The sequence below is a fragment of the Cydia fagiglandana genome, chromosome 3 (assembly GCF_963556715.1).
Source record: "Cydia fagiglandana chromosome 3, ilCydFagi1.1, whole genome shotgun sequence".
Lineage (NCBI taxonomy): Eukaryota > Metazoa > Arthropoda > Insecta > Lepidoptera > Tortricidae > Cydia > Cydia fagiglandana.
Window position 1 is genome coordinate 9,975,556 of NC_085934.1, and position 24,445 is coordinate 10,000,000.

The 24,445-nt window shown below is 36.0% G+C and overlaps 1 protein-coding gene across 2 annotated transcripts in view; it reads left to right on the top strand.

The window, feature by feature from the left end:
- The first annotated feature begins 8,284 nt into the window (after nt 1-8,284).
- LOC134680005 (monocarboxylate transporter 5) overlaps nt 8,285-24,445 on the top strand; it is a 17,485-nt gene continuing 1,324 nt past the window's right edge. Inside the window, exons 1-7 of one of the 2 annotated variants that reach the window (XM_063538976.1) lie at nt 8,285-8,437; nt 13,660-13,821; nt 15,240-15,510; nt 21,035-21,237; nt 21,683-21,956; nt 22,789-22,964; nt 24,427-24,445. The exon at nt 24,427-24,445 is cut by the window's right edge and continues 147 nt beyond it. In XM_063538976.1, the coding sequence (XP_063395046.1) occupies nt 13,708-13,821; nt 15,240-15,510; nt 21,035-21,237; nt 21,683-21,956; nt 22,789-22,964; nt 24,427-24,445 (1,057 nt within the window). In that variant the 5' untranslated portion in view covers nt 8,285-8,437; nt 13,660-13,707. Of the gene's footprint in view, nt 8,438-13,659; nt 13,822-15,239; nt 15,511-21,024; nt 21,238-21,682; nt 21,957-22,788; nt 22,965-24,426 lie in introns of those variants that run through there. The other variant, XM_063538977.1, reaches the window with a different exon arrangement.

The following is a 24,445-nucleotide window of genomic DNA, read 5'->3' on the forward strand; positions in this document are numbered from 1 at the left end:
TTAATTTGGAAAGAATGGTACCGGGCATTATCCATTATAACACACGTGGGTTCACTGAGATTGGGAATTAATTTCTGCAAAACCCATTTCTTAAAATTGTTTCTGTTCATGGAGTCATGATAATCGGCTTTTTTTTCTTTATCATTATATATTAAGAGTGCATTAGGAACAAATCCCGATGGTCCACCAGCATGAACGATAATATATCGTTTGCCGGTTGAAACGGATTTCGACACACCGGGTTCATTTTCACTCTGCCAACATTTTGCATGGTTAAGAGAAGTATGGATGTAAGTCTCATCTAAATAAACAAGAGGCATATTTTTGTCCCTCGCTTCTTTTATTTCGTCTAAATAACTTTCCCGCCAAACTACAATATCCGAACGCTCCTTCAATATGGACCGTTGGTTTCTGCACTTTTTATATTTGAACCCCATACTGTGCAATAGCAATCGCAAATACTCCCTACTACCGGTAAAACCTATATCTTTTTTTAATTCGGTAAGCAGAGTTTTGAGAGTTGGTACTTGCTTTCGCACAGCATAGAATTCATGAATTTTGTGCCTAATGGCACATTTGTCGAAGTCGTCTATTTGTATTCTTTTTTTTGGTATCGGTGGCAATGGCGGCAAAGTCTCATTCTTTTTGTGCATATTTTTGATTGTAGTACTACAGACGCCTTGAATGAGAAAAAAATAATAATTTAATAATTAATATACATATTTAGTACCAATAAACTAACCAGTTCATTACAACCGCACTATGAATATCAGTACCCGTCATGTCAGCAACTAATTTCAAAACATTGTTTAATGGAATGCTGTTGAATCCTTCGTCCTTTTTCTGCCGCAAGTATTTAAATGTGTTTAAAATTATTATTTTTGCATCGGGGTGAATTTTTTTGGGCATTTTGATTTCAAAATCGATTATTATCCTGAAATATATACAATTATTTTCGATATGTTTACATCGGTGACATTCAATGACTTCCAACGTCTGTTGTCAAAAGAAATCATTGCCATTGAAATAAATTAGTTCCATTGAAAATCCGCAACGTGGCCAAGGGCAAAAAGGAACTTGCCAGGCTTTAGCTGCTTCCCAGAGCGGCATATTTGCGGCGCTTGAGGCTTTCGGCTGAGGAAGCCGCAGCGCCAGCAGAATCTTTGGTGCTTGGAACATGGGACGGTGCCAGGGTATCAACGCAAGTAGCGTCCCAAACTAGCGGCCGACCCATGCTCCAAGGCACCAGTGTCATTCCGTCGGGTCTCTTGCCGTCATCCCTGGCCAGACCGCTGGGCTCGAGGACTGCAGGTACTTTGGCACTAACAAGAGCCCGACGGAGGACATCATTTATACTGGCATGGCGGGGGATCATTACATAAATTTTCCTATATCCATTTATGGGTGGTGATTTTTTTATTTTCAATTGTACAAACATATTCTTACGAAATGATCGTTTTTTTTGTGATACAATTATTGTTCTTATTTTATATTTATATTTAGTTTTAGTAGGTACCAGAAATGTATGTTGAAACAAAGATTTTATACGATAACTAAATAATAATTATGTAACTGTGTTAATAACGTGTGATAAAAGTCTTGATATGATTGACGATAGATAATGAAATGGTATATTGGAAACGATTGACGATAATGAAAAACCAAAAACAAAAAACTCTTTCGCAATTCCTAAGATGAGAGATGCATTTATTTACTATACGGCCTTTACATACAGTTGCAGTTCATTCAAGTCTTCTTTAATTACAATTCCCTTATTCAGAGAAGAGCAGGAGCTGGGAGTTCCGAAACTATTCGAGACACTAAATCCGGTTGCCAGTACTGTAGTACTCGTATCTAAGAGCGCAACATGCATACCCATGTAAATTTCTAGGCGAGCAGGCCCTCGTTAATTTGAGTCTTGTCACGGGGCACATCCCTTTCTTAGTAGCGAGTCTTGCCTTGTTTACAAAACATTTTGTAAAAGTTTAGCTAGTGACTACTATGAGATGATCCCTAGATATGTTGCAACTATGTTAAGCTTGAAATCAAAGTTATACCGGATTGGTTGCGGCGACTCACAGTGTTGTCATTGTGAATAGCAGCCTTGCCCGCGCCTCGTTCAACCACTAACGGTTTCTTGGCTAGTTTATCTTTGCTATAGCTCGGAGGAAATTTTAAACAATAATTTTAGTATTTTTTTTTATTACTCTTTCTATGAAAATATGATTAATTGGTAACATACTCATTTAGTCAGGAGAGCTAAAAATATACAAGGAATTATACTTATATATATAAATGCAATTTTATATGTAAGTAATTTCAATATTTAAACAAGACTATATTATACTGGCTTAACTCGATTTCATGACAATGCTCCTAACTGTATAAAATTATATCATATTTATGCTGTAAATAAAAAGTTGCAAAGATCTTGCGTCATAATTTACAGATAAAGCTGTCACTGAAATGACATTGAAATTACGTATTATAATCCACGATTTGAGTGCATGAACTTCACTCCTAAACACTTATCCTTAATCTTATCTGTACAAGCAATGATAAATGAACAGAGAATGTTAAAAGAGCTACCGTGTAAATATTTAAAAAGTATATGTTTCAAGCTAACCAGTTTATTGTAAACTCTGCTAACGCACAGTGCGTTACGCATTTTGAGGTCAGATTTAAATAGTTTCTGCTGAAGCAGGCGCAAAGCGGCGCTAAGCTCAGTAAGCGAAGGAAAACAACCCAGATTATAGAGTTATCACTTCCGACTTAATTTCTTAATTTTTTTACATATTTGAATTGCACTCGTGCGATATGTGAATGTTGCGTGCAACGTGCATGCTTTTTCTATTAATAAAAAATACGTGTTAAGGTAGAGTTTTAACTTCAAGGCTACTCCTATGTATTATGTAAAAAGAAATAACAGCATATAAAACAGCTATCAAATTGCGAACAGACTAGACAGACGCTTAGGTAACGCAATAAGATCTAATCTTTTATTGAATGCATACGTTCTGGTTAATTATTACAAAATAATATGACTACAAACTGTTAATTTGCTTTAATCGCTTTAAGTCACTTGTTACCTACCCATTTTATAGCATTAAAAACCTGTTTGAACATAGATATCATTTAAATAAAATAATTTAGTGCCGTAATCTGCTACTTATACGTTTATTTGGCACTATAAAGGACAATAAGTCATTTAAAGGTCACGAGTGACATTAGGTTACACTAACAAGTATTTATATTTTATAACTACATACTTCGTGTTAATGCAGATTTCTATAGACTTTTTTACTGCTGATGATAATAAGACGCTATTATACGATAAATTAGACGTATATCTGCTGTGACGTGTCCTTATATACCACTGGTTAGCTCCAATCGTGCTTGATGTAACATCAGTGACATTACAGCGTCTCAGAAGCCACAATACAGTTATTTAGCTCTATATAAGTATTGTTGTTTGTGTCTAATACATCATAAATCTGCTTTAAATAACTGTTGTTGTATCTCTAAGTTATATATGCCGTACAAAATAACGATATAAACGTTTATTTCATCATTTATTATCACAATTTGGCAGTATAAGATTATACAGCTAAATGATGATACGAGTGATCGATGAAGCAGTAGCTGCGTTGCTTTAGTATAACTTTTGTAAGACTCTGTAGTGTTAATAGGTGTTTTAATATTATTTCTTTGCTAGTTGGGATATTCTATGAGGTGTATAAAAATGCCTTTCATACTTTTTCCAACAATAGATATGTATAAAAACGAATTCTAAGAACTTATAAGAATTCCTCCTAATTCACAAATAACAAAACCATACAATCCAGATTCCCCTCGCTATTGAAGACGACAGAAGCCAGATGTACCGTCGCGTAGAAGGAAGCCGAGTGTCATGACGCTGTCTGTCTTAATCTTAAACGTCCCCAAGATCCGTGATTTCCTGGCGTTTCCGAAAAAAATATTTATGGCAACCGCTTTTATACCCGAAAAAAAAAAGGTATGTTTTGCACTTAAGAAAATTTCGCGGAACTATTACCGGCGTTTAAAGGTGGCTTGAAACTTCGTAGGTTGTGACAGACAAATATCATGCGTTGTAAAATTAATGACTAATTATTAACCTTACTTACTGCTATTTTTGCAGCACAATATTGTAAACTCATGTAGAATATTATAATATAACAAGTAACAACCAACATACAAATCCTCGCGTACGAAGTCGCGAGCTCAGCTAGTTATATCTTTATTTCTACTATTCAATACCTACCCTACAAACACTAACGCTACGTCTTACGTAGGCGAACAACGCGCGAACGCGGCGCGGCGCGGCGCGGCGAAATCAATCCTTTGATGCCCATAGAAGTGTCCTACGTAAGCGATCTCGTTGCGAACGCGGTGCGGCGCGATTTGCACGCGAATGTCAGGCGGCGCGGCGCGGCGCGGCGCGGCGGCGGCCGCTTTCGCCGCGCCGCGCCGCGCCGCGTTCGCGCGTTGTTCGCCTACGTAAGACGTAGCGTAATCACAACCATGAAGGTCACACAAATATTACTGATGAGTTGATGACTGTTATGAAATTAATGCAATGTTATCAACTTATCATGATAATCCATAATTTTGGCACATTTAAGTTTTATACGAAATGTATTATTAACATTTATTAATTATTGTAATAAAGTAAAGAAAACCTAAATGTAATTTGCGAATAAAACGGGAATATATAATTATATAGCTATAAATTGATTAGGTACGCTTTCTCGGTCACCAACATATGAGTGAAGGAAATTATAGAGTTATGATTAATCTTAACGACACAAAGGTTAAGTTGTAATTAAAAATAAACTAAAAGTTGTGTTTAACATACTGATTACAAACTGTTGTTTAAAGATATGAGCACATCGTGTAACTTTTATAGTATCTACCTGTAGAAATATCAATATACTGGTATTCTTTTTGAATATTTAAGAGAAAAATAACGGGTATTAGAGACCTTTCACACGCATTAATCTTGACTGTGCGTTTAACGCGTCGTATTCACGCATTCACACCTTCACCGATAACTAATGATTATTAGCGGTGAGTAAGTATAGGCCACCAAATGAAGACCAAAAACAGCCACACAGGGGAAATAATTCGTGTATGAGCGAATTTTGGCATAGTTGTAGGTCAAGGTGCCTTACACAACATACTGAAAGTACTGGTGGATGGGGGGTGTGCTAACGGGTGGAGGGGGGTTTAAAGGTCCCTTTTTTTAGTTTTTCGTAAATAACTCGTAAACGGTGGCTCATACCAAAAAATGTTCTTATACATAAGTAATCTACATAAAATTGCCTACAAGAAAGATTCCGTGCACTTTTTCGCTAGGATCAATAGTAAAAAAGATATTAAAGCCGGTAAGTTAGTTATATTCAATTTTATGCTCCCACTCGTAAACGGTGGCCCATAACAAAAAAATATTCATGAACATAAATAATCTACATAAAATTTCATACAAAAAAGATTATATACACTCTGGAACCAACCCATTGTTCTGCCAAGTCAACTGAGCTACCGAGACTTACCCGAAGACAGCGAAAATTTCTACTACTACATCTTTCATATCAGCCTTAAGGTACCGTTTGGATTCAGACTACGCCAGCATTACTGCTACAGTATTCCACCGGGACTTTACTGCCAACCGCATTACTGTCGCAAATGACGAAAATCGCGCAACAACATTGATTTTGACATTTGCGCTGTAATAGTGTTACAGTCGACTATAGAACTAGCACTAGTTCAGGAAAAGTCGAAAAGGTAATTTTTCGGGCAGTAATGCAGTAGTATTGCAGTGCGACATTACTGTCGACTGCATTACTGTCGCAAATAGCAAATATCTACTAAGCAACATTGATTTTGACAATTGCGGCAGTAATGCAGTCGGCATTAATGTCGCGTTGCAATAATGCTACTGTCGACTTCACTACTGCAGGAAACGTCAAAAGGGTGACAGTCAACGACTCAGTGGCACCTGACTCCATTCTCAACACCACATTTTGCCGATGCAGCTGCCGGAAAGCAGGAATTTCGTGCTCCAGTGTCTGCGGTGTACGCTCTGGCTCATGCACTAACGGAGCCCCCATCGAAATCACCGTCAGCAATGATGATGATGATGATTTTGTAGTTTTAGAAGATAATTAGAAATTTTATTTATAGAACTATACGTCCCAATCTTAAAAATAAAGTTACTATTATGTGTAGATTGATTATAATTAAATTTCTCTGTTTAGTATCTTTTTAAATATTGATCCTAGCGAAAAAGTGTACAAGATCTTTCTTGTAGGCAATTTTATGTTAATTATTTATGTATAAGAACAATTTTTGCTATGCGCCACCGTTTACAAGTTATTTACGAAAAACTAAAAAAAAAACGGCAAATTGATTAAAATTAAATTTCCCCCTTTAATATCTCATGAAATATTGATCCTAGCGAAAAAGTATAAATAATATTTTTTGTAGAGAATTTTATCACGATTATTTAAGTATAACGTTTTTTTTTTGCAATGGGCAACCGTTTACTAGTTATTTATGAAAAAGCAAAAAAAGGGACCTGCAAAGTGATTGTAATTAACATTCCCCCTTTTATATTTTTTAAAATATTAGTCCTAGAGAAAAAAATTTCGTATATTTTTTATAGGAAATTTTATGTAGATTATTTATGTACCAGAACATTTTTTGATATGGGCTACCGTTTACCAGCTGTTTATGAAAAACTAAAAAGATACTTTAAAATTGATTATAATTAACTTTCTCGCTTAGTAACTTTTTGAATATTGAGCCTAGTGAAAAGTATTCAATATATTTTTTGTAGCAAATTGTATGTAGATTATTAAATTTGTGTTGTAGAACATCTTCTGCTATGAGCTACCGTTTACGAGTTATTTACGAACAACTAAAAATAAATGAACCTTAGAACTGATTATAAATAACATTCCTTCTTTAGTAACTTTTTAAATATTGATTTTTGCGAAATGTGTACTATATTTTTTTTGTAGGAAATTTTGTGTAGATTATTTACGTTTCAGAACATTTTTTGCTATTGGCCACTCTTTACGAGTTATATACGAAAATATAAAAATACAGACTACAAAATTGATTTTAATTAACGTTCCCGTGTTGATATCTTCTTGAATATTGATCCTAGCAAAAAAGTGTACGGAATCTTTCTTGTAGGCAATTTTATATAGATTACTTATGTATAAGAACATTTTTTGCTATGAGCCACCGTTTACGAGTTATTTACGAAAACCTAAAAAAAGGGACCTTTAAACCCCCCTCCACCCGTTAGCACACCCCCCATCCACCAGTACTTTCAGTATGTTGTGTAAGGTACCTTGACCTACAACTATGCCAAAATTCGCTCATACACGAATTATTTCCCCTGTTTTTCCTTCGTTTGGTGGCCTTGTAAACAGTTCTGCTCTTCTATACCTACCTAATGACGCTCTAGTTCCTTATCGGGCGTAATCGACTCTGCAGGAGCGAGATGCAAGTTACTAATTGCTATTGAGCATCACATTACACAACACTATAGCCATGTAATATTACTCAATACTCCCAGATTATCTTTATTAAAATAAATACCGATTTAATTAAGTCGAGGGTCGGACTAGGGAACAAATCAAATTATTTTGACATATATATTTTTTAAGTAGTCACATAAATGTGGGTCATACTTAACAACTTTTACTATGGGGCTAACCCCGAAATTGCGAAAAATCTGCCGTTTCATATTCGATGAATCACATATCAATGTTTTCTATGGAACAGCTGATTTTTCGCGATTTCGGGGTTGGCCCCATAGTAAAAGTTGGTAAGTGTGACCCACATGTTCACCCCTCAGAGTAGGTATGGTCAGACATAACAAAATCATCCTGTATAAACTTGGACAAAATTATGATTTCAATTATGATAACTTGATAAGCAATCAATTTCCCTTGTTGCAACTTGCATGGCTTGCTGATTAACTGCAAGGTCTTATCAAATTTCCCGCTACAATTCTGAGTCAGCCACCCCACACGCCGTCATCAATAGGTATTCCTACTATTCCTAAACCTTCATCAGATCGGGTCTCTAGTGGAAGACATACCTGCTTTTCCTGATTTCAAGCCTAACATTGAAAAATAAGAAGCTCTAATTTTTTCCGTAAAACTAAAACGCACGTCACATTGTTGTCATGGAATTGTATCAGTGTCGTAATATCACTTTGTGCCGATATCCATTGATGAGCGCGTAGTCGAACGCGGCGGTCGTCCGTGTGTTGTCAATTAGCATGAGATGTGCTGGCGCGAAAGCGTAGCTAGCACCTGATAGTGACTCCTAGTTTTGTTAATTGTGTTGAACGAATCATTGTTTTAACACTAATTCTATACATATTCTGTGACGAAAGGTTAGTAAGTATATATTCATTATTTTATTTTACTTTTTTGCATTTTTAATTTACATTCTAATCACTTTTTTGGTCTTTACGGTTGTTTTTTTTACCACTCTGATTTAATGTGTGTTTTTGTATGGTTGTGTGTGTGTATGTGTTTTAAATACCCGGAAAAAACTGCGTTTTAGACTATGATGATTCGTTATTTCAACGTTCTTATTGTGAGATAGATATCAGGTCAATAGCTTCTCTTAATAGCCTAGTTAAGGTAGATATGTTACCTATAAGGTAGATAGAAAGTATCCTATAACGATCTGAATTAAAATTAAGTTCAAATTGATTATACTCGTAGTTATAATGTACCAAATGATATGCAATAACCAAGCAACTTTCATCATTGGAAAAATGATTTACTTGAGAACTTCTTCACCTCCATCGAATCACTCTCGGCAGAGCAGTCGTGTTCACGTTGAACGACGAACGATTCTACGTCAGTTCTCCCTGGCAGATGCTTCTGGCACATGTGTCAAGTGGGGTGTTGGTAAGGGCTTTTATCTGATCCGTCCAACGCATTGGGGCACGTCCTCTTGACCTACAGCCATTGACCCGTTTCTGGACAACAAGTCTCTCCATGGCCTGCTCTCCTCGTCGCGTCAGAAGTCCGAAGTATCTGAGTATACGCGCTCTGACCGTAGATGAGAGCCTCTCTTTCACCTTGAGTTCTTCAAGTATGGAGACGTTTGTACGATGTTGTGTCCAAGATACTCACAGCGTTCGTGTCCAACACCACATTTCGAGTGCGTTGATTCTTTCTCTCGCTACTTCACTGTCCTTGAGAACTTACTAAGTACCTACTCGTACCAAGAGAAAGAAGAGTGATTGAACTAGTATGATTTTTACTATCACATGTTATTAAATAATATCCCATACACAATGGAATTTACAGAAGATCAATGAATGATGACGAATAAGTAAAGTCCAAATAGATATGCTGTGACTGACCGGTGCCGGTTATTATCAATATATACAGAACTAATTAAATAATATCACAACGTTGTGTTACAGTTATCAAATTAGTGAGTATTTATCATGGAAAATACCTTTGAATAAACTCTAGTGACCTTGAATTTTATATTTACAGCTATATTGGCTGCAATGCGTGTGTCAAATAAATAATAAAATAAACGTACCATAAACCTTAAAATATGACCTTCCCTCGTTTTTGCTTATCAAAGAAACAAAAACGATTACAATAACTAACTAAATTATTACCTAGTTGCTCCAAGCTCATGAAGCCATATTTGCTCGAAGATTATCTTTTTTGACGCGATTATAATTAACTATGGCTTTCAAACCTGACTCAATGTTAAAACGGATGCCAATTACCGTGGCATTGACATTAGGTGGTTAGGTAATTTTCCTAGTGCAATTAACAAACAAAGCTGAAACATAGTTAATAGTGTCAGGTTTCCGGGGTTCCTTAGCCAAATGACCAAAACTGGTACCCTATGAACCCGACTCCATACCTACACGTAAAAGTGAAAAAGAGTTATGTTAGTATTTTACTAACGTGTGGCACATCTTTCGATAGGTCATTAAAATTAAATTAAGATTGCTAAGAGCATTTTTGATCTCTTTCATTTGGAAATAATCGCTCCGAATTTCAAAAAATGATGTGAATGCACGTTACGCACTTTTCTTTGTATGCCTTTTGATATCATATGAAGGACAGAAGAAGAAAGAACAGAAGTCTCCGTTATGATTTTTAGGATACCGTACCCAAGGGGTAAAAACGGGACCCTATTACTAAGACTCTTCTGTCTGTCTGTCTGTGCGTCTGTCTGTCTGTCCGTCTGTCCGTCCGTCTATCTGTCACCAGGCTCTCATGAACCGTGATAGTACGGAACCATTCGTGCGCGATTCCGACTCGCCCTTGGCCGGTTTTTTTTTTGTTATTCCGCGTGTGACGGTCATGACAAGTGCGCAATGTAGCTTTATCTGTCAAAATAAATTTATAAGCGATTGTACTTTTACCTTTTGTTATCGAACGGCGTGATAAAGATTATGATAAATCCACAAATCGCGCTTAAAAAAATTTAAAAAGAGCAAAACAATTTAAAAATGAATCATTCATAATAATAATTTTATAAAACTAATAAGTATAATAATTATAATTTTACAAGAGTTTTCAAAATAATATACTTTACTATAGTTTTTTTAACGTGTAAACCGCTCACTTCCGCATATGACTACCTAGTTGGGTACGTTTTCGGAATCATACATGCATAGGCAGTTCGTTTTATACATAGATATGTACTTACAAACAACATTATTACAAGCACCTAATCGCTCAATCAGTCACTATTGTATGTAGGTATCAACCAAACAATAGAAGATGAGCTGGTTAGACAAATAATTTTATTTTAATGTGCGAAATATCAGTGTGAATGACCAATGTCATAATCAAAATGTCAAAAAATTACGTACTTACCTATTTGTGTTCAAATGAAGTTAACGGAATAAAAAAATCCTTGTAATACCTTACAGAAACCCTATACCCCATGCTTATGCCTATGGAATTTGGCTAAGTCTTTGTAAACAAACGGCCCTCGAACTTGTGATAGGTATAATAATAATTATATTAGTGAACCACTTATCCAAATGACTTGCTAATAACGTATAGCAAAAAAATAACCCAAACCAAAACAAATGGCACATTTTGTTTTTCTTGTGGTATACAGTTGGGATGTTACTGCACATATTTCGGATATAAATATTATAAATCCTATCACCGTAATAATGGACGTAATAATTATACTAATTTTTAGTATTAACTATTAACTTTTTCATTTATAAGATTTATTGCCAAAATTAGATTAGCATCATATAAAATGTTTAGGTACATACCTACGCTTTGAATTCTAAATAAGATAAACATAGTAGATAAAATAAACATAATATTCGTCATAAGGTAAATGATGACATTTAATCGGAAAATAACGATACTCGTGTTGGCTTGTGAGCTTATACTTAATGTCAAAGTTCAGTAGTCTTGCTCTGCTGATTGATATAAAGATAAAGATTGAGTAAAAAACAAGTAAATTTTACATTGTTATGTATACCTACCGCGAGTCGGACTTTGACCGATAACTATGATAGGAACGCAATAATAAGATCAAATAGGCACTTGTTTTTACTACACTTGTACTTTTGTGACGTGAAATAATAATTATTAAGTGTATCCCATTTTATTTAATACACTGTGTTTCAACTAAAGAAAAATGAACGCCTGTTTTAAAAACTTTGAAAACCTGCTTCATGCCTATAATAATACGTAATACAATAATCAATTTTGCATAATGTGAAGATAAAATTTTTAGAAAACATCTAATTTCCATATCGTATATAATATTTTTAAATAAAATTATAGGTATTATATACCAGCTAATTTTTAGGGGGTTATACGCAGATGGTCTAGAACGCAAAATGACTAGTGTGTTGTTTTGCCTAAATCGCAATTAGTCTACATCGCAAACGGTCTAGAACGCAAAATGCCCGAATTATTCATCGCAAAGAGGGACATGATTGCCTTCCATATATACCACCAAGACTGGGAGAAGCTCGCAGAGCAGCGGACGGAATGGCGCAAACGTGTTGTGGAGGGTCGCAAGTTTTGTGATGAGACCTGGTTCGCCGCACTCGCTGACAAGAGGCAAAGACGACGATAAGGTGTCTCAGTACCGGTTTCCGCAAACTTCTCTTGTCAGACCTGTGGTAGACCATGTCGATCTCGCATCGGTCTATTTAGCCACCAAAAACGGTGTTACACCATAAATCGTCTGATATAGACGAAAAGGCCTATGATGATGATAGCGATGTCAACGGAGCCCCGCTTCCGCGGGGCTCCTATTCTGTGCTGATTGGCCTTCGGCCATTTGAAGATACCTAACCTACCTATGTAAAATGTGGTAATATAAAAACTGGGCATTTTGCGTTCTAGACCGTTTACGATGTAGACTAATTGCGATTTAGGCAAAACAACACACTAGTCATTTTGCGTTCTAGACCATCTGCGGATAACCCATTTTTAGGTCATCTCCGAGACTCATTGTTATTACAAATTACAAGTTCAACGCTTCGTCATATTACTATTTTAGATAACAAGATTGTTTCCATTTAAACCGACTGACTTTTGATCTCAGACTCATCATATTTCCACACTTATCAGGACACACCCATTTGTAATAAATTACGTCATATAATATCTTTAGTTTAACCATTGTACTTAGTACGGTTAGATTGACATGAAATAACTTGACTACTTATGTATAGTTCAATAAAGGAAAAAATAGCTTTATTGTTATTATTGTATAAAAAAAAAACCATAAAATACGTGTTCAGAACAACATGTTCGTTCTAAGAATATATCTGCTTTATTAAATGCACTACTATATTACACAGATAGCAAGCAAAATAGAAAAGTGTTATGCTTTTATTCCCGTAAAAAATATTTGCAGCTCTTTGGTATATTGGATATATTTTCATGTTATAACTTTACTGTAGTTGATGACATTCGTAACTAGGTGCCGTATTCGAACTTTAAGATACGTCAATTAATAGATCTCGAAACTCGGAGTAATTAACAATGGAGCCGCCATTAACAGGCGTTCCCCTCTGTCGAAAATAGGCGGCCAATGGTCAACCTCATGTCAACCATATGTATGGACTGACGTTTATCTGACATGACGTCCCTATACATTTGATGTGCCCCTCCCCAGCAAAAAACGGCAGACTATTTTGTACCGAAAATTTTAGACATGGCGTCTCCGTTGGTTATATCCTCCAAGTCTCGAAACAATATGGATTAGATGTGTCAGTGTCAAATGTGGTGTTTTTGTTTGAAGAAACGTCACATTTGACACTGACATATCTAATCCATATCTTTTCTAGATCTAGTTATTAACTGACGTATCTTAAAGTTGGAATCGGGCCGTTCGTTTTGTAAATATATACGCATGCATTATAGTATGAAAATTGAAAGAAAGAAGAAGAAAGAAAATGTATTAACCTATAAACATTATCCCTATATTTTATAATCTTGACCAGATTACTGTAACTTAATAACTAAACATTTGCTGTGACAAATGGTTTGGGCGTCAGCATAATGCCAGCATCAAATCAGCACGAGTGACACTGCAGCGCTGCACTTAATAATGCCTTGGAAATTTTTGTTGCAGAATACTGTCATTTAATTTAATTATACTAATGTGTTGAAGATAATAGAGATGACTATTACGGAAAAAAACTCACTAGTGCCGCGTGTTGAGAAAAGGGTGAAGTTAATACCACCGGATGGAGGTTGGGGTTGGATGGTGTTGCTGGGAGTCGCCGTGTGTAATGTGAGTGATCATTTGATTAATATGAATTAATAATATTATCATTAATAATAATATATATCTTACCTTAACATCTCGCTCTACTAACAACGGTTAAATTAGCGCTAACTCTCTAATTAAAGCTAGCTTTCCGAAAGGCCTTAGTGAAAACGCGTTTTCACAAGTTGAAACAATTTTAACTGTAGAAATATTGCAGCATTAAAAAAGACAGCAGTTCTCAATTCTTAAGACTATATTTTCTACAGGGATCTAACTAAATCCAAAGGGAAAATACTCGAAGGATTAATAAATTATTTGTAATCCACTTGGCATGTCCCCATTCTTGGCTGATAGTGATAACCTTAAGGACGGTATTGTCTTGTTATCGACTGTGATATACCGACTCATAATGACGAGATTCAATTGTTTTCATCATCCCGCTTAAGCAACTACAAAGCAAACAGGATATTTTTACAATTTATCTTGCTATCGATAGAGTCGACCACCCCGAAGGCCGCTGTGTTTACGCTAGGTTGTAACTAATAGCGATTGTAGTATCTTTTTATCGGAGCCTGATATCGGGGTTATATAAATAATAACAGTATCTATTTGAACCGATCTATAACATCCAAACTGTAGCTATTTCATTTACATGATGTAAGTGAAATATTTGAGATGTAGGTCAAAAAACAAAAATAGGCCTTGATCTAATTTTTTTAAAACAATAAATCTTTTGTTTATAGGTAATTTATCCTTTTCTGTATCCGTTAAGGGCACCGTAAGCTATAGGATTTTATTACCCTTAGGTACCCTCCCTAGTATAGCACATTGCCGATGCAATGCTTTCGTTTGTATTGTACCGGCCCTAATATTTATTAAAAAAAAAATACTATATTTAATCACAATGTCGTAAACATACGAGTATGTTATTGTGATTGATTTGTGATTTCAAAAACACCGATATCTAACAAATATTATTAAAAACAGTGTGGGATCGTTCCGATATGATCTTTTAAGAAAATAGAAAAACATAATTATCAATGAGTCTCCAATTATGTTTTTTGTTGTTTTGTTTACAAAATAAATTCTAGTACTGTCATATGAGAACATTCAAGCCGTCACGTACGTATAATTTATCAATGAAATTGTCAGCGATATGCCCATTTCCGCTGCTGCAGTCACTTCTTTCTGTATGTATGTATGTTCGCGATAAACTCAAAAACTATTCGTCAGATTCTCATGCGGTTTTCACCTTTCAATAGAGTGATTCTTGAGGAAGGTTAAGGTGTATAAACTATTAAGATTCTGTGTAACACATGTGAAGCCACAGAAATATTCAAATATCGAAACAGATTTCATTAATAGATACAGTTTCTAAGATTATTTAATATTTCGATCTTCCAACTGCCTATAATTGTTTCTAATAATGCATTAATTTTCAGATATTTAATCAGTCTATGCTGTCACTATTTAGTTTATTATATGGAGATCATTTAGAAGCCATGGGCCACAAAACATCAGGAGCGGCTATCGTCCTAAGTACAATGTTGTTTGTAACAAATTTCGGTGGCCCCATAGCCGGAGCGGTGCTTAAACTGACGTCACCCAGAATGGTGTCAGTTACTGGTGCATGTTTATGCACCTCGGGAATATTTTTAAGTGGTTATTCCACTAATATTTATCATTTGATTCTGACTTACGGCGTTTTATTGGGTAAGGCCTTTTTTGCTATAAATAAAAATAGAAGTCAGACTAGAAAAGTGTGCAGCGATTTTAATAGCCCTCGCAGTGTAAATGTTGTTTTTACGTCAAAATTTGATAGAAGTGTGACCTTTAAAATAACACTTGCACTGTGTGGGCTATCAAAATCGCTGCAGACTTTTCTTGTTGTAACTCTATACATATTTTATCGTAATTTAAATTATTAGTGACGTGACGAATAGTACTTTAATAAAGATGACAGCACTCACCATTAGTCAGTGTTGGCATCAATCTGAACTAAATCAATCCGGATTGATCAATCGAATTGACGCGTCAATCCGAATTGATCAATCCGGATTGATCAATTCGAATTGATTCAATTCAGATTGACGCGTCAATCCGATTGAATCAATCGGGATTAACGCATCAATCCTCAATTCGGATTAAATCAATTCTCAATCTAGATTAACCATAGTCCCTAAGATTACTTTTCAAAGGTGTCCTTTTTTGGGACTTACTTACTGGACTTAAAGTCGATATCTGAGGTTCCCAGAGGTTCGAAAACATGTTCCTGATGTCAGTATTGACTGATGTCCCTTTTTGGGACATTTTTCGAAATTGGCCGATTACGTTCATATTCGTAATCGATGTCGACCATAGGTCCCGAAAGATGTCCCTTCCATTTCGGGATATTTTTTTAAATTATTCGTTGGCACTTTAAAACGATATCTGAGATTTCCAAAGGTTCACATGGTAGGTAACATGTTTCCGACGGCAATACAGACGTAGTTTCCTTTTTTTTTGGACATTTATGGGACATTTCTTAAAATTAACCTATTGCGTTCAAAATCGATATCTGAGGTGCCCAAAGGTTTCGAAACATGTTTCTGACGGCAATACCGAGAAGTGACTTTTTACCTACGCTAAGGTTCCGAATCATGTTTCCGACGGTAATATTCCGAGATGCCCTATTTTGGGACATTTCTTGAAACCAACCGATTGCGTTCAAAATGTATATCTGAGGTGCCCAAAGGTTGCCCAAAAGAATGATTTATTTTTATTGAATGCCTTGCGAGTATTACAGTAAGTATCGGGATATCCCCCGGTATTCACTGTAATACTGGCAAGGCTTTATATATTGAACTTTACTTGTTATTATGGATATTATTTATTCATTTATCTCACAATAACAATCTGTCATAAAAACATAACAAGCATCAAAGCGGAGTCAGTTATGAAGTTGCCCCAAAAAATTTTTATTAAGCTATGAGCTTCATCACATATGATCTTTGAGTAATTCTAAGCATTTCAAGCCTGGGAGGCAATAAGGGGAGGGGGGGTACAAAGATGGCCGCCACCCGTCATCATTCAAAAAAATCTGTTCTGGTCCTGGTGGCCACTAGGGCAAGTTTGGTATCATTTTCGTATAAACCGGAGACGTAGAATTCATTGCTGATATTTGTTTTTTTCAGCTTCATAGTAATTTTACAAGAAAAACGTAAAAAGATGAAAATTTAGGATGGAGATATTTGCTTTGAGAGCTAATAACTTTTGTATAGTGGCCAAAAATATCATATAAAAAATACTATAATAAAGCGCAATTCATGTAGATTCTAAACATATACACGTTGAGTAATATCCCACTGCAAAAAGATGGTGAAAAAATTATTAAATGACCGCAGCGCGGGTAGTTGGACTTTCGTTTATCTTGCGGACCGTCGTTTATCTTACAAAATGATCGAGTACGAGTATCTACGTAGGTATGCTTACTTTGCTAGATTTTATGATGACGAATAAAATATTTTCATCCAGACATAATTCATCATACAGACATATGAGCGTGAACGGGCTCACACGAGACGACGCCCAGGATCGCGCAAAGTGGAGGAAAGCAAGTAGGAAAGCGGACCCTGGCAAAGGCCGGGATAACGCTAGGTAGAAGGAAGGAAGACATAATTTTATGCACTTTAATTTTAATGCACTTGCAACGATTTGAGTGGGGCCTAGTTTTATTTGACCGGTGTTTTCTGTAAGGTGGAGGTAAGTACGTACTTCCCCAGTTGGGCTCTGCTCGGTTAGATCTGGAATGACATCCGCTGTGCTGTGCCCTACCACACAAAGCGAGATGACATTTACAGTGCCCATACCTCTCTTTTGAACGTAGTTTAAGGATATACCCGGGTCCAAAATTGGGTCCGAGAAATAACTATTATAAATGAAATTATTCTAATAAAATAGCGCTCTTATTTTTGCTGATAATATTAAAACACTATTTATGAGAGAAATTGTACTACTTAGGAAGAGGCAAAATATTTATTTTCACGATAATTTTCATGCTATAACTCACTTTAAATAATTTTATAGGTACTTACTTGTTGTTTTTAATAAATAACTTCAACCTGCACATAACATTCATTTGGATTTGATTTGGTTTGATTTTGTTTGATATTTTACATTTAATATTTGCTTCAGGTTGGTGTGGTGAAAAATTCTGTGTTTCACTCGGCGGCAAATTTTGTTTAACCCTCGTTCTTTGAAACCCTTACAACGCTCAAGATTCCATTTTTCGAACCACTCACTACGCTCGTGGTTCAATTTTGAAATCTTCCGCTTGATCGGGTATCAATATTAGCACGAGCGGTTAAACAACAACTTTGCCCTCTTGTAAAACAAATAACTATTATGCGGAGAACTTACATTTAGAAATCATAACATTCATAACAACTATGTATATTTGTCATACTAATATAGGTTATGCAAGTATGACTTGGTGACAAACCAACGAAGCCCCGCCTCGCGGGGCTTCTATTTTCTGCTCTGAGGGATAAAAGGTAACTAACGAACCTAACCTAACCCAACCTGAAATTGCGGTTGTACATGAACTTATTTGTTAAGCGAGCCGCCCTCCTCTTTAGACATGGGGATACCTGTGTCTATTTTTTTATTCTGTGTCTATTAAATACAGAAAGCATTTTATTCGTCATCATAAAATCTAGCAAAGTAAGCATAGTTACCTACGTAGATACTCGTACTCGACCATTTTGTAAGATAAACGCCGCCTAGCGAGAGTCCAACTACCCGCGCTGCGGTCATTTAATAATTTTTTCACCATCTTTTTGCAGTAGAATATTACTAAACATGTACATGTTTAGAAGCTGCATGAATTGCACTTTATTATAGTATTTTTTGTATGACACTTTTGGCCACTATACAAAAGTTATTATCTCTCAAAGCAAAAACCTCCATTACAAATTTTTATCTTTTTACGTTTTTCTTGCAAAATTACTATGAAACTGAAAAAAACAAATATCAGCAATGAATTGTAAGTCTTCGGTTTATACGAAAATGATACCAAACTTGCCCTAGTAGCCACCAAGACCAGAACAGATTTTTTTGAATGATGACGGGTGGCGGCCATCTTTGTACCCCGCCCTCCTCGACTAGACGCACGCTTCTTTTCGCCTTCGAGGCTAGAAATGCTTAGAATTACTCAGAGATCATATGTGATGAAGCTCATAGCTTAATAAAAATTTTTTGGGTCATATATGGCAGCGATCCGTAACTGACTCCAGTAGAAGGGAGCCCGAAATATGATATTTTTTCATTAATTTAGACATAATTATAATATCGTATAGAAGTTATCTTACAGATGTATTCTCATAATTATTTTTTATCCATTAATCTTGCACACGAAAATAACAAAGTGAAATTTTTAAACCCACATAACATTGTTCTAGAATAAAAAAATGTACCTATAGATATTCAATGTTAACCTTTACGACAAATAATAGTTGGTAAATGTTACTTACCGTAAGAACAACTGCGATGTCCAATCCTCAAAGTCACGCCAAGTTAATCGTATGAAACAGTCCAGAAGTAAATCCAAAAATCCGTATAACAAGCCAACGCCAAAAGAAAATCCACAGTCCAATTTAAAACAAACACACACAGTCACACACCAACAAACAACAAGGGTTGAAGACCGAATGTCTTATCTCTACTGGACTCAAACTGGACACCACTAGAACAATAAAAGGATTAGAATCATGCTATCTCTTTCGCACTCGTACGTTTTTAGAACGCATCTTGTTATCAGCAGGGTAAAGTAAAGTAAGTAGGTACGCGGCTTAGGTGTGGAATCTAAATATTGCCGTTGAAACCATGTTTTGCACCTCAGATATCGATTATGAATGCAAGCAGTCACTTTCATAGAATGTCACTAAAATGTCCCAAAACAGGACACCTTTCAATATTGCAGTTGAAAAGATGTTTAGAAACCTCTGGTTACCTCAGATATCGATTTTAAACGCAATCGGGTAATTTCTAGAAATGTCCCAAAAAAGGGCATCTCTCAATATTTCCCTCAGAAACAAGTTTCGAAACCTTTGGGTACCTCAGATATCGATTTTGAACGCTATTGGTTAATTTTAAGGAAAGTCCCGAAAATGTTCCAAAAAGGACTTCCTTCATATTGCCGTCGGAAACATGTTTCGGAACCTTTGGTAAACTCAGACACCGCCTTTGAACGTATTTGGCTAGTTTCGAAAAATGGCCTAAATAAAAAGGACATTAGGTAGGTACATACAAAGTAATCGTCAATCCGAATTGACGATTGAGGATTGAGGATTGACCGATCAATTCGAATTAACGATTAGTAATCGTCAATCCTCAATCAGTAGATTTAGAATTAGTTTCGTCAATCGTCAATCGTCAATTCGGATTGATCGGTCAATCCTCAATCGTCAATCGTCAATTCGAATTGATTTTTTGCCAACACTGCCATTAGTCTACCTAGGTACCTATACGAATAAAAAGAAATCACGTAGTGAAATTCCTTCTCTTTTTCGTATAGTAGCCGTGATAGGCATTGAAACACCTACCTACATATTTTTATATTAAAGGAAGAAATCACCGCTTCGGGCATGGCTCGACCTTGCGACCTTTCTTTTATTTTTCTTTAATATAAAAATATTTAGTGTAGGTCGCAGACGTATGGTTTGCTTGAAAAAAAAAATTTTTTCACCACACCAGCTCAGAAAGGCTTACTTTGCAATTCAAAAACTGATAGCAAAGTTGCATTTTATTCACTTGTGAGGCAAGCTAATCAAATGCAAATTTTGAGTTGTTTTCTTATGTTTGCTGGTAGAATTGCGTTTTAAATTATGATTATGGATGATAAATATTTAATAACATTCATTTGGATTTAATTTTGTTTGATAGGTATTTTACATTTGATATTTGCTTCGGGTTGGTGTGGTGAAAAATGTTGTGTTTCACTCGGGGGCAAATTTTGTTTAACCTTCGTGCTTTGAAACCCTCGCAACGCTCAAGATTCCATTGACCAACATGACATATAAAGACAAACGATTATTAGCTAATTGAGGCTTATAGCGCGTTTATGAATAAGGGGGTATATCACGTTCAGTTTCGTATAAACGTTAACTTTTTAGCTTTTACGTAAGAATTTACAAATAAGTGCTTAAAGAGGCTAGACTGCTGGACTAACACAACATTAACAGTCGTTAGTTTGTTCCAGGTATGGGCTTAGGGTTTGTCCAGAACGCGTCGTTCGTAGCCATAAACAGCTACTTCAAACTGAAGAAAAGTCGTGCCGTGGGTCTGGCTAACGTGGGCACAGGTGTCGGACAGACTGTAATGCCCCATTTAGTGCGATACCTGCTGGAAAATTACGGATTCCAAGGCGCTTGCTTGCTGCTGTCCGGTTTGAGTTTAAACGGGGTAAATATTCTTTTATACTTTAAGTTGATATATGTATGTGAAAAATCCATTATTCGTATCACTGGGTACATTAATATGTAGCTATTTAATTCAATTCGACGACCGGTTTGGCCTATTAGGTAGTGACCCTGTCTGTGAAGCCGATGGTCCCGGGTTCATATCCGGGAATTTATTTGTGTGATGAACACAAATATTTGTTCCTGAGTCAGGGGTGTTTTCTATGTATAAAAGTATGTATTTATCTAAATAAATATGTATATCGTCGTCGCCTAGCACCCATATTACAAGCTATCCTGAGCCTAGCTCATGGGCTAGGTTGATCTGTGTAAGATGTCCCCTTATATTTACGTATTTTATTGCTAAGTAATATTGAAAGTCGAATAATACCTATTGTAAATAGCCAGTACGGAAAAATAAAATGTGTTTGTGTCTGTTTGTATTTTAGATTGGTGGAACACTTCTAATACAACCCGTAGAATGGCACATGAAAAAAGTAGAAGAGGACGTTATTTTAGATGAAAAGTTGCATTTATTACAAACTCAACATAAAGATATTGTCTTAAGGAAAGATTCTATCACAAGAAAAGAAATTTACAGCGGGCTGGGGCGCTCCACTGAATCGTCTCTAGGGAAAGAAAAGCAAACTGACGCGGATCAAAAGTTCAGCAGTAATAAAGAATTTACCAATGGCGTCAAGTCAACAGAAAACGGATTGAATGGTAAGTTTTCAAATATTGCAGACTAGGGTATTATAGCAAATAATTAATACACCATTTAGCAAGCCGTTAGAAGTTAAATAAATGCGTGAATAGGTATTTATTGAATATTAGTAAAATGAGAGCTATACGAAAGGTGTTCAAATACGAATCTACCGTATGAATCATAGAAGCAAATTAAATATATGCCAATCAATATACTTTAGTCTGTATCTTTAGGTATTTAAATAAAAGTAAACAAAATCTACCCTGAAATGACTCCAGCCAGTTGAGGGTAGAAACATTACATGATCAAATAATGTAGGTTAAAGTCAGGTCGTTCAGTGACAGATCCAGATGATTTTGTATTTGGTTGGATAACCAATAAATGTAATAACTACCAGAGAATGTACAAATTATTTGTTTACTTTTATTTAAATACCTAAAGATACAGAGTATTAGCTATTAGGTTTATAAATGGTAGAGAGATTAGGTTTGATTGATAGTTGGCTTAACATATCGTAAACATACATAAGTACATTACTTATTACCAGGAATACAGATAATAATAATATTAGGTATATGTACATTGTTCTTCCCTTGTTTTTATGGAGGATTTACTGCTCACAAAGCTCCTTGAAAAATAATACAACGCTGCGGGTCGTTCAGATAAACATTAACCCCCTTATTCATAAAATTTTACGGGCTTGATTAGGATAAATTATGTTTTATCCCTTTCTTATAAATACATAAGTCAAAATGACAGATAAGGACAAAAGATTATTAGCTAATTGGGGTTTGTAGCGCGTTTATGAATAAGGGGGTAAGTATTTTATATTTTTTCTTTAATTTCCAGGGAATAACAATTCCGTCGCAGTATCGAAGCCAAAGAAGGGTTTAGTTAAGAAGTTGTATGATTTATTCGACATTTCTCTCTTATCGAGCCCTCGTTTTATAAATATAATTATCGGAACCTCACTGGCGGTAACTTCGATACAAAATTTCAGTATGCTGTATCCGTTCTTTTTACAGGTAAGAAATAATATATTTCGATATTTTTCCTGTTTTCCTTGTTCCCTTTTTAATTATCACACTATTTATACTTTATATTGCCTTACAATATTTTGTCTGCGTAGTATTGTTTAAAATACTATTTTGCTGCCTTTGCCACGTCCGCTCTCAATGACGCTGTGCTGAGATTGTCCCAGGTTTAAGGGCACAAGAGTCATCAGGATTCTTGCAGTTGTTACGTGCAAAGCCAGCCCGTTTGAACACCGTCGACAGGTTGGTCCTGACAAAAGCCCTATAGATGATGTGATTGAGGCAGACGTGGCGGGACAGGTGGCATATTATTTTGTGTAATACAGACAAAGGTGCCCAAGACTATATATAAAAGTTGCTTAGAGGCAGCGATGGAGAGAGCCTGCCTTGAGCATTGGCACCGAGACGAAGTCCAACAGCCAAAATTAGAATATTGGTGCTAGAACCAGAAACTAGATTCCCTGACAAAGGCAGTAAACTTGCCAATGATAAGTTAAAACATTGAATCGATTTAAATCTAATAATCTTAGACAGGAATATTAATACTCTTCGAGCAACACCGGCTTCCGACACGTCAGAAGGGAGGGGCCCAAGCGATATCTTACCGTACAAATCTTTCTGCCATTTTTCGCGGGGGGAAGGTGCACACAGTGGCACTTCTCACACACTTACATACAAAATCCAATCAGAGGCCCTACCGCGAACCACGTTCGACGTGTTGCCTCTCTATGGCACTTGTAAATTCATACGTAAGTGTGACAGGGAGGCAACACGTCGAACGTCGTTCGCGGTAGGCCCTCTGTAATGACGACACAAATACATACAAAATGACACACGTCAAAGACAAATCTTGCAAACCTCGATCTCTTTTTGTGTACGGACGAGTGACTAGTGTCACAACACGCACACTTACACATTTCCGTTGAAGTATGTCATTGTATTCTGAGAGATGAGAAGTCGGATTTGTCGCTCGACCGATCCGCAATTTGTACTGAGCGAGCAAAATCGATAAATCCAACAATTACTTGAGACTAAAATATAATAATTGTATTTAAATGTAATTAAACGTATGATATGTAAAAAAAATATTACATATGAAATGTAACACTTTCTTTTTGTAAATTTGACGTCCCCGACCTCTTTTTATAACAAAAAACCGAGCAAACAGGCATTTTTGTGCAGCAGTGTTCACGCGCGCGTCTGGACTCGGTCTAGTGAAAAATCCAAGTGCAACTAGTTTTATTACCCGCGGTAGATTTTATTGACGCGCTAATCTTGTACCTCGGCAGAGGGGAAATAGTGCGAATGCCGCCTCCCTTCCGTGTTGCTCGAAGTTAATACTTTTCGAGATATCGTTTATATAGTTTGTATCGAATAACTATCAGCATCTGGTTTTTAATAATCCTCATAAAATAAGTAAGTACTTAATATTTTAGTGGTTTTTATTTTACAGAAAGTTGCTGACATGGATA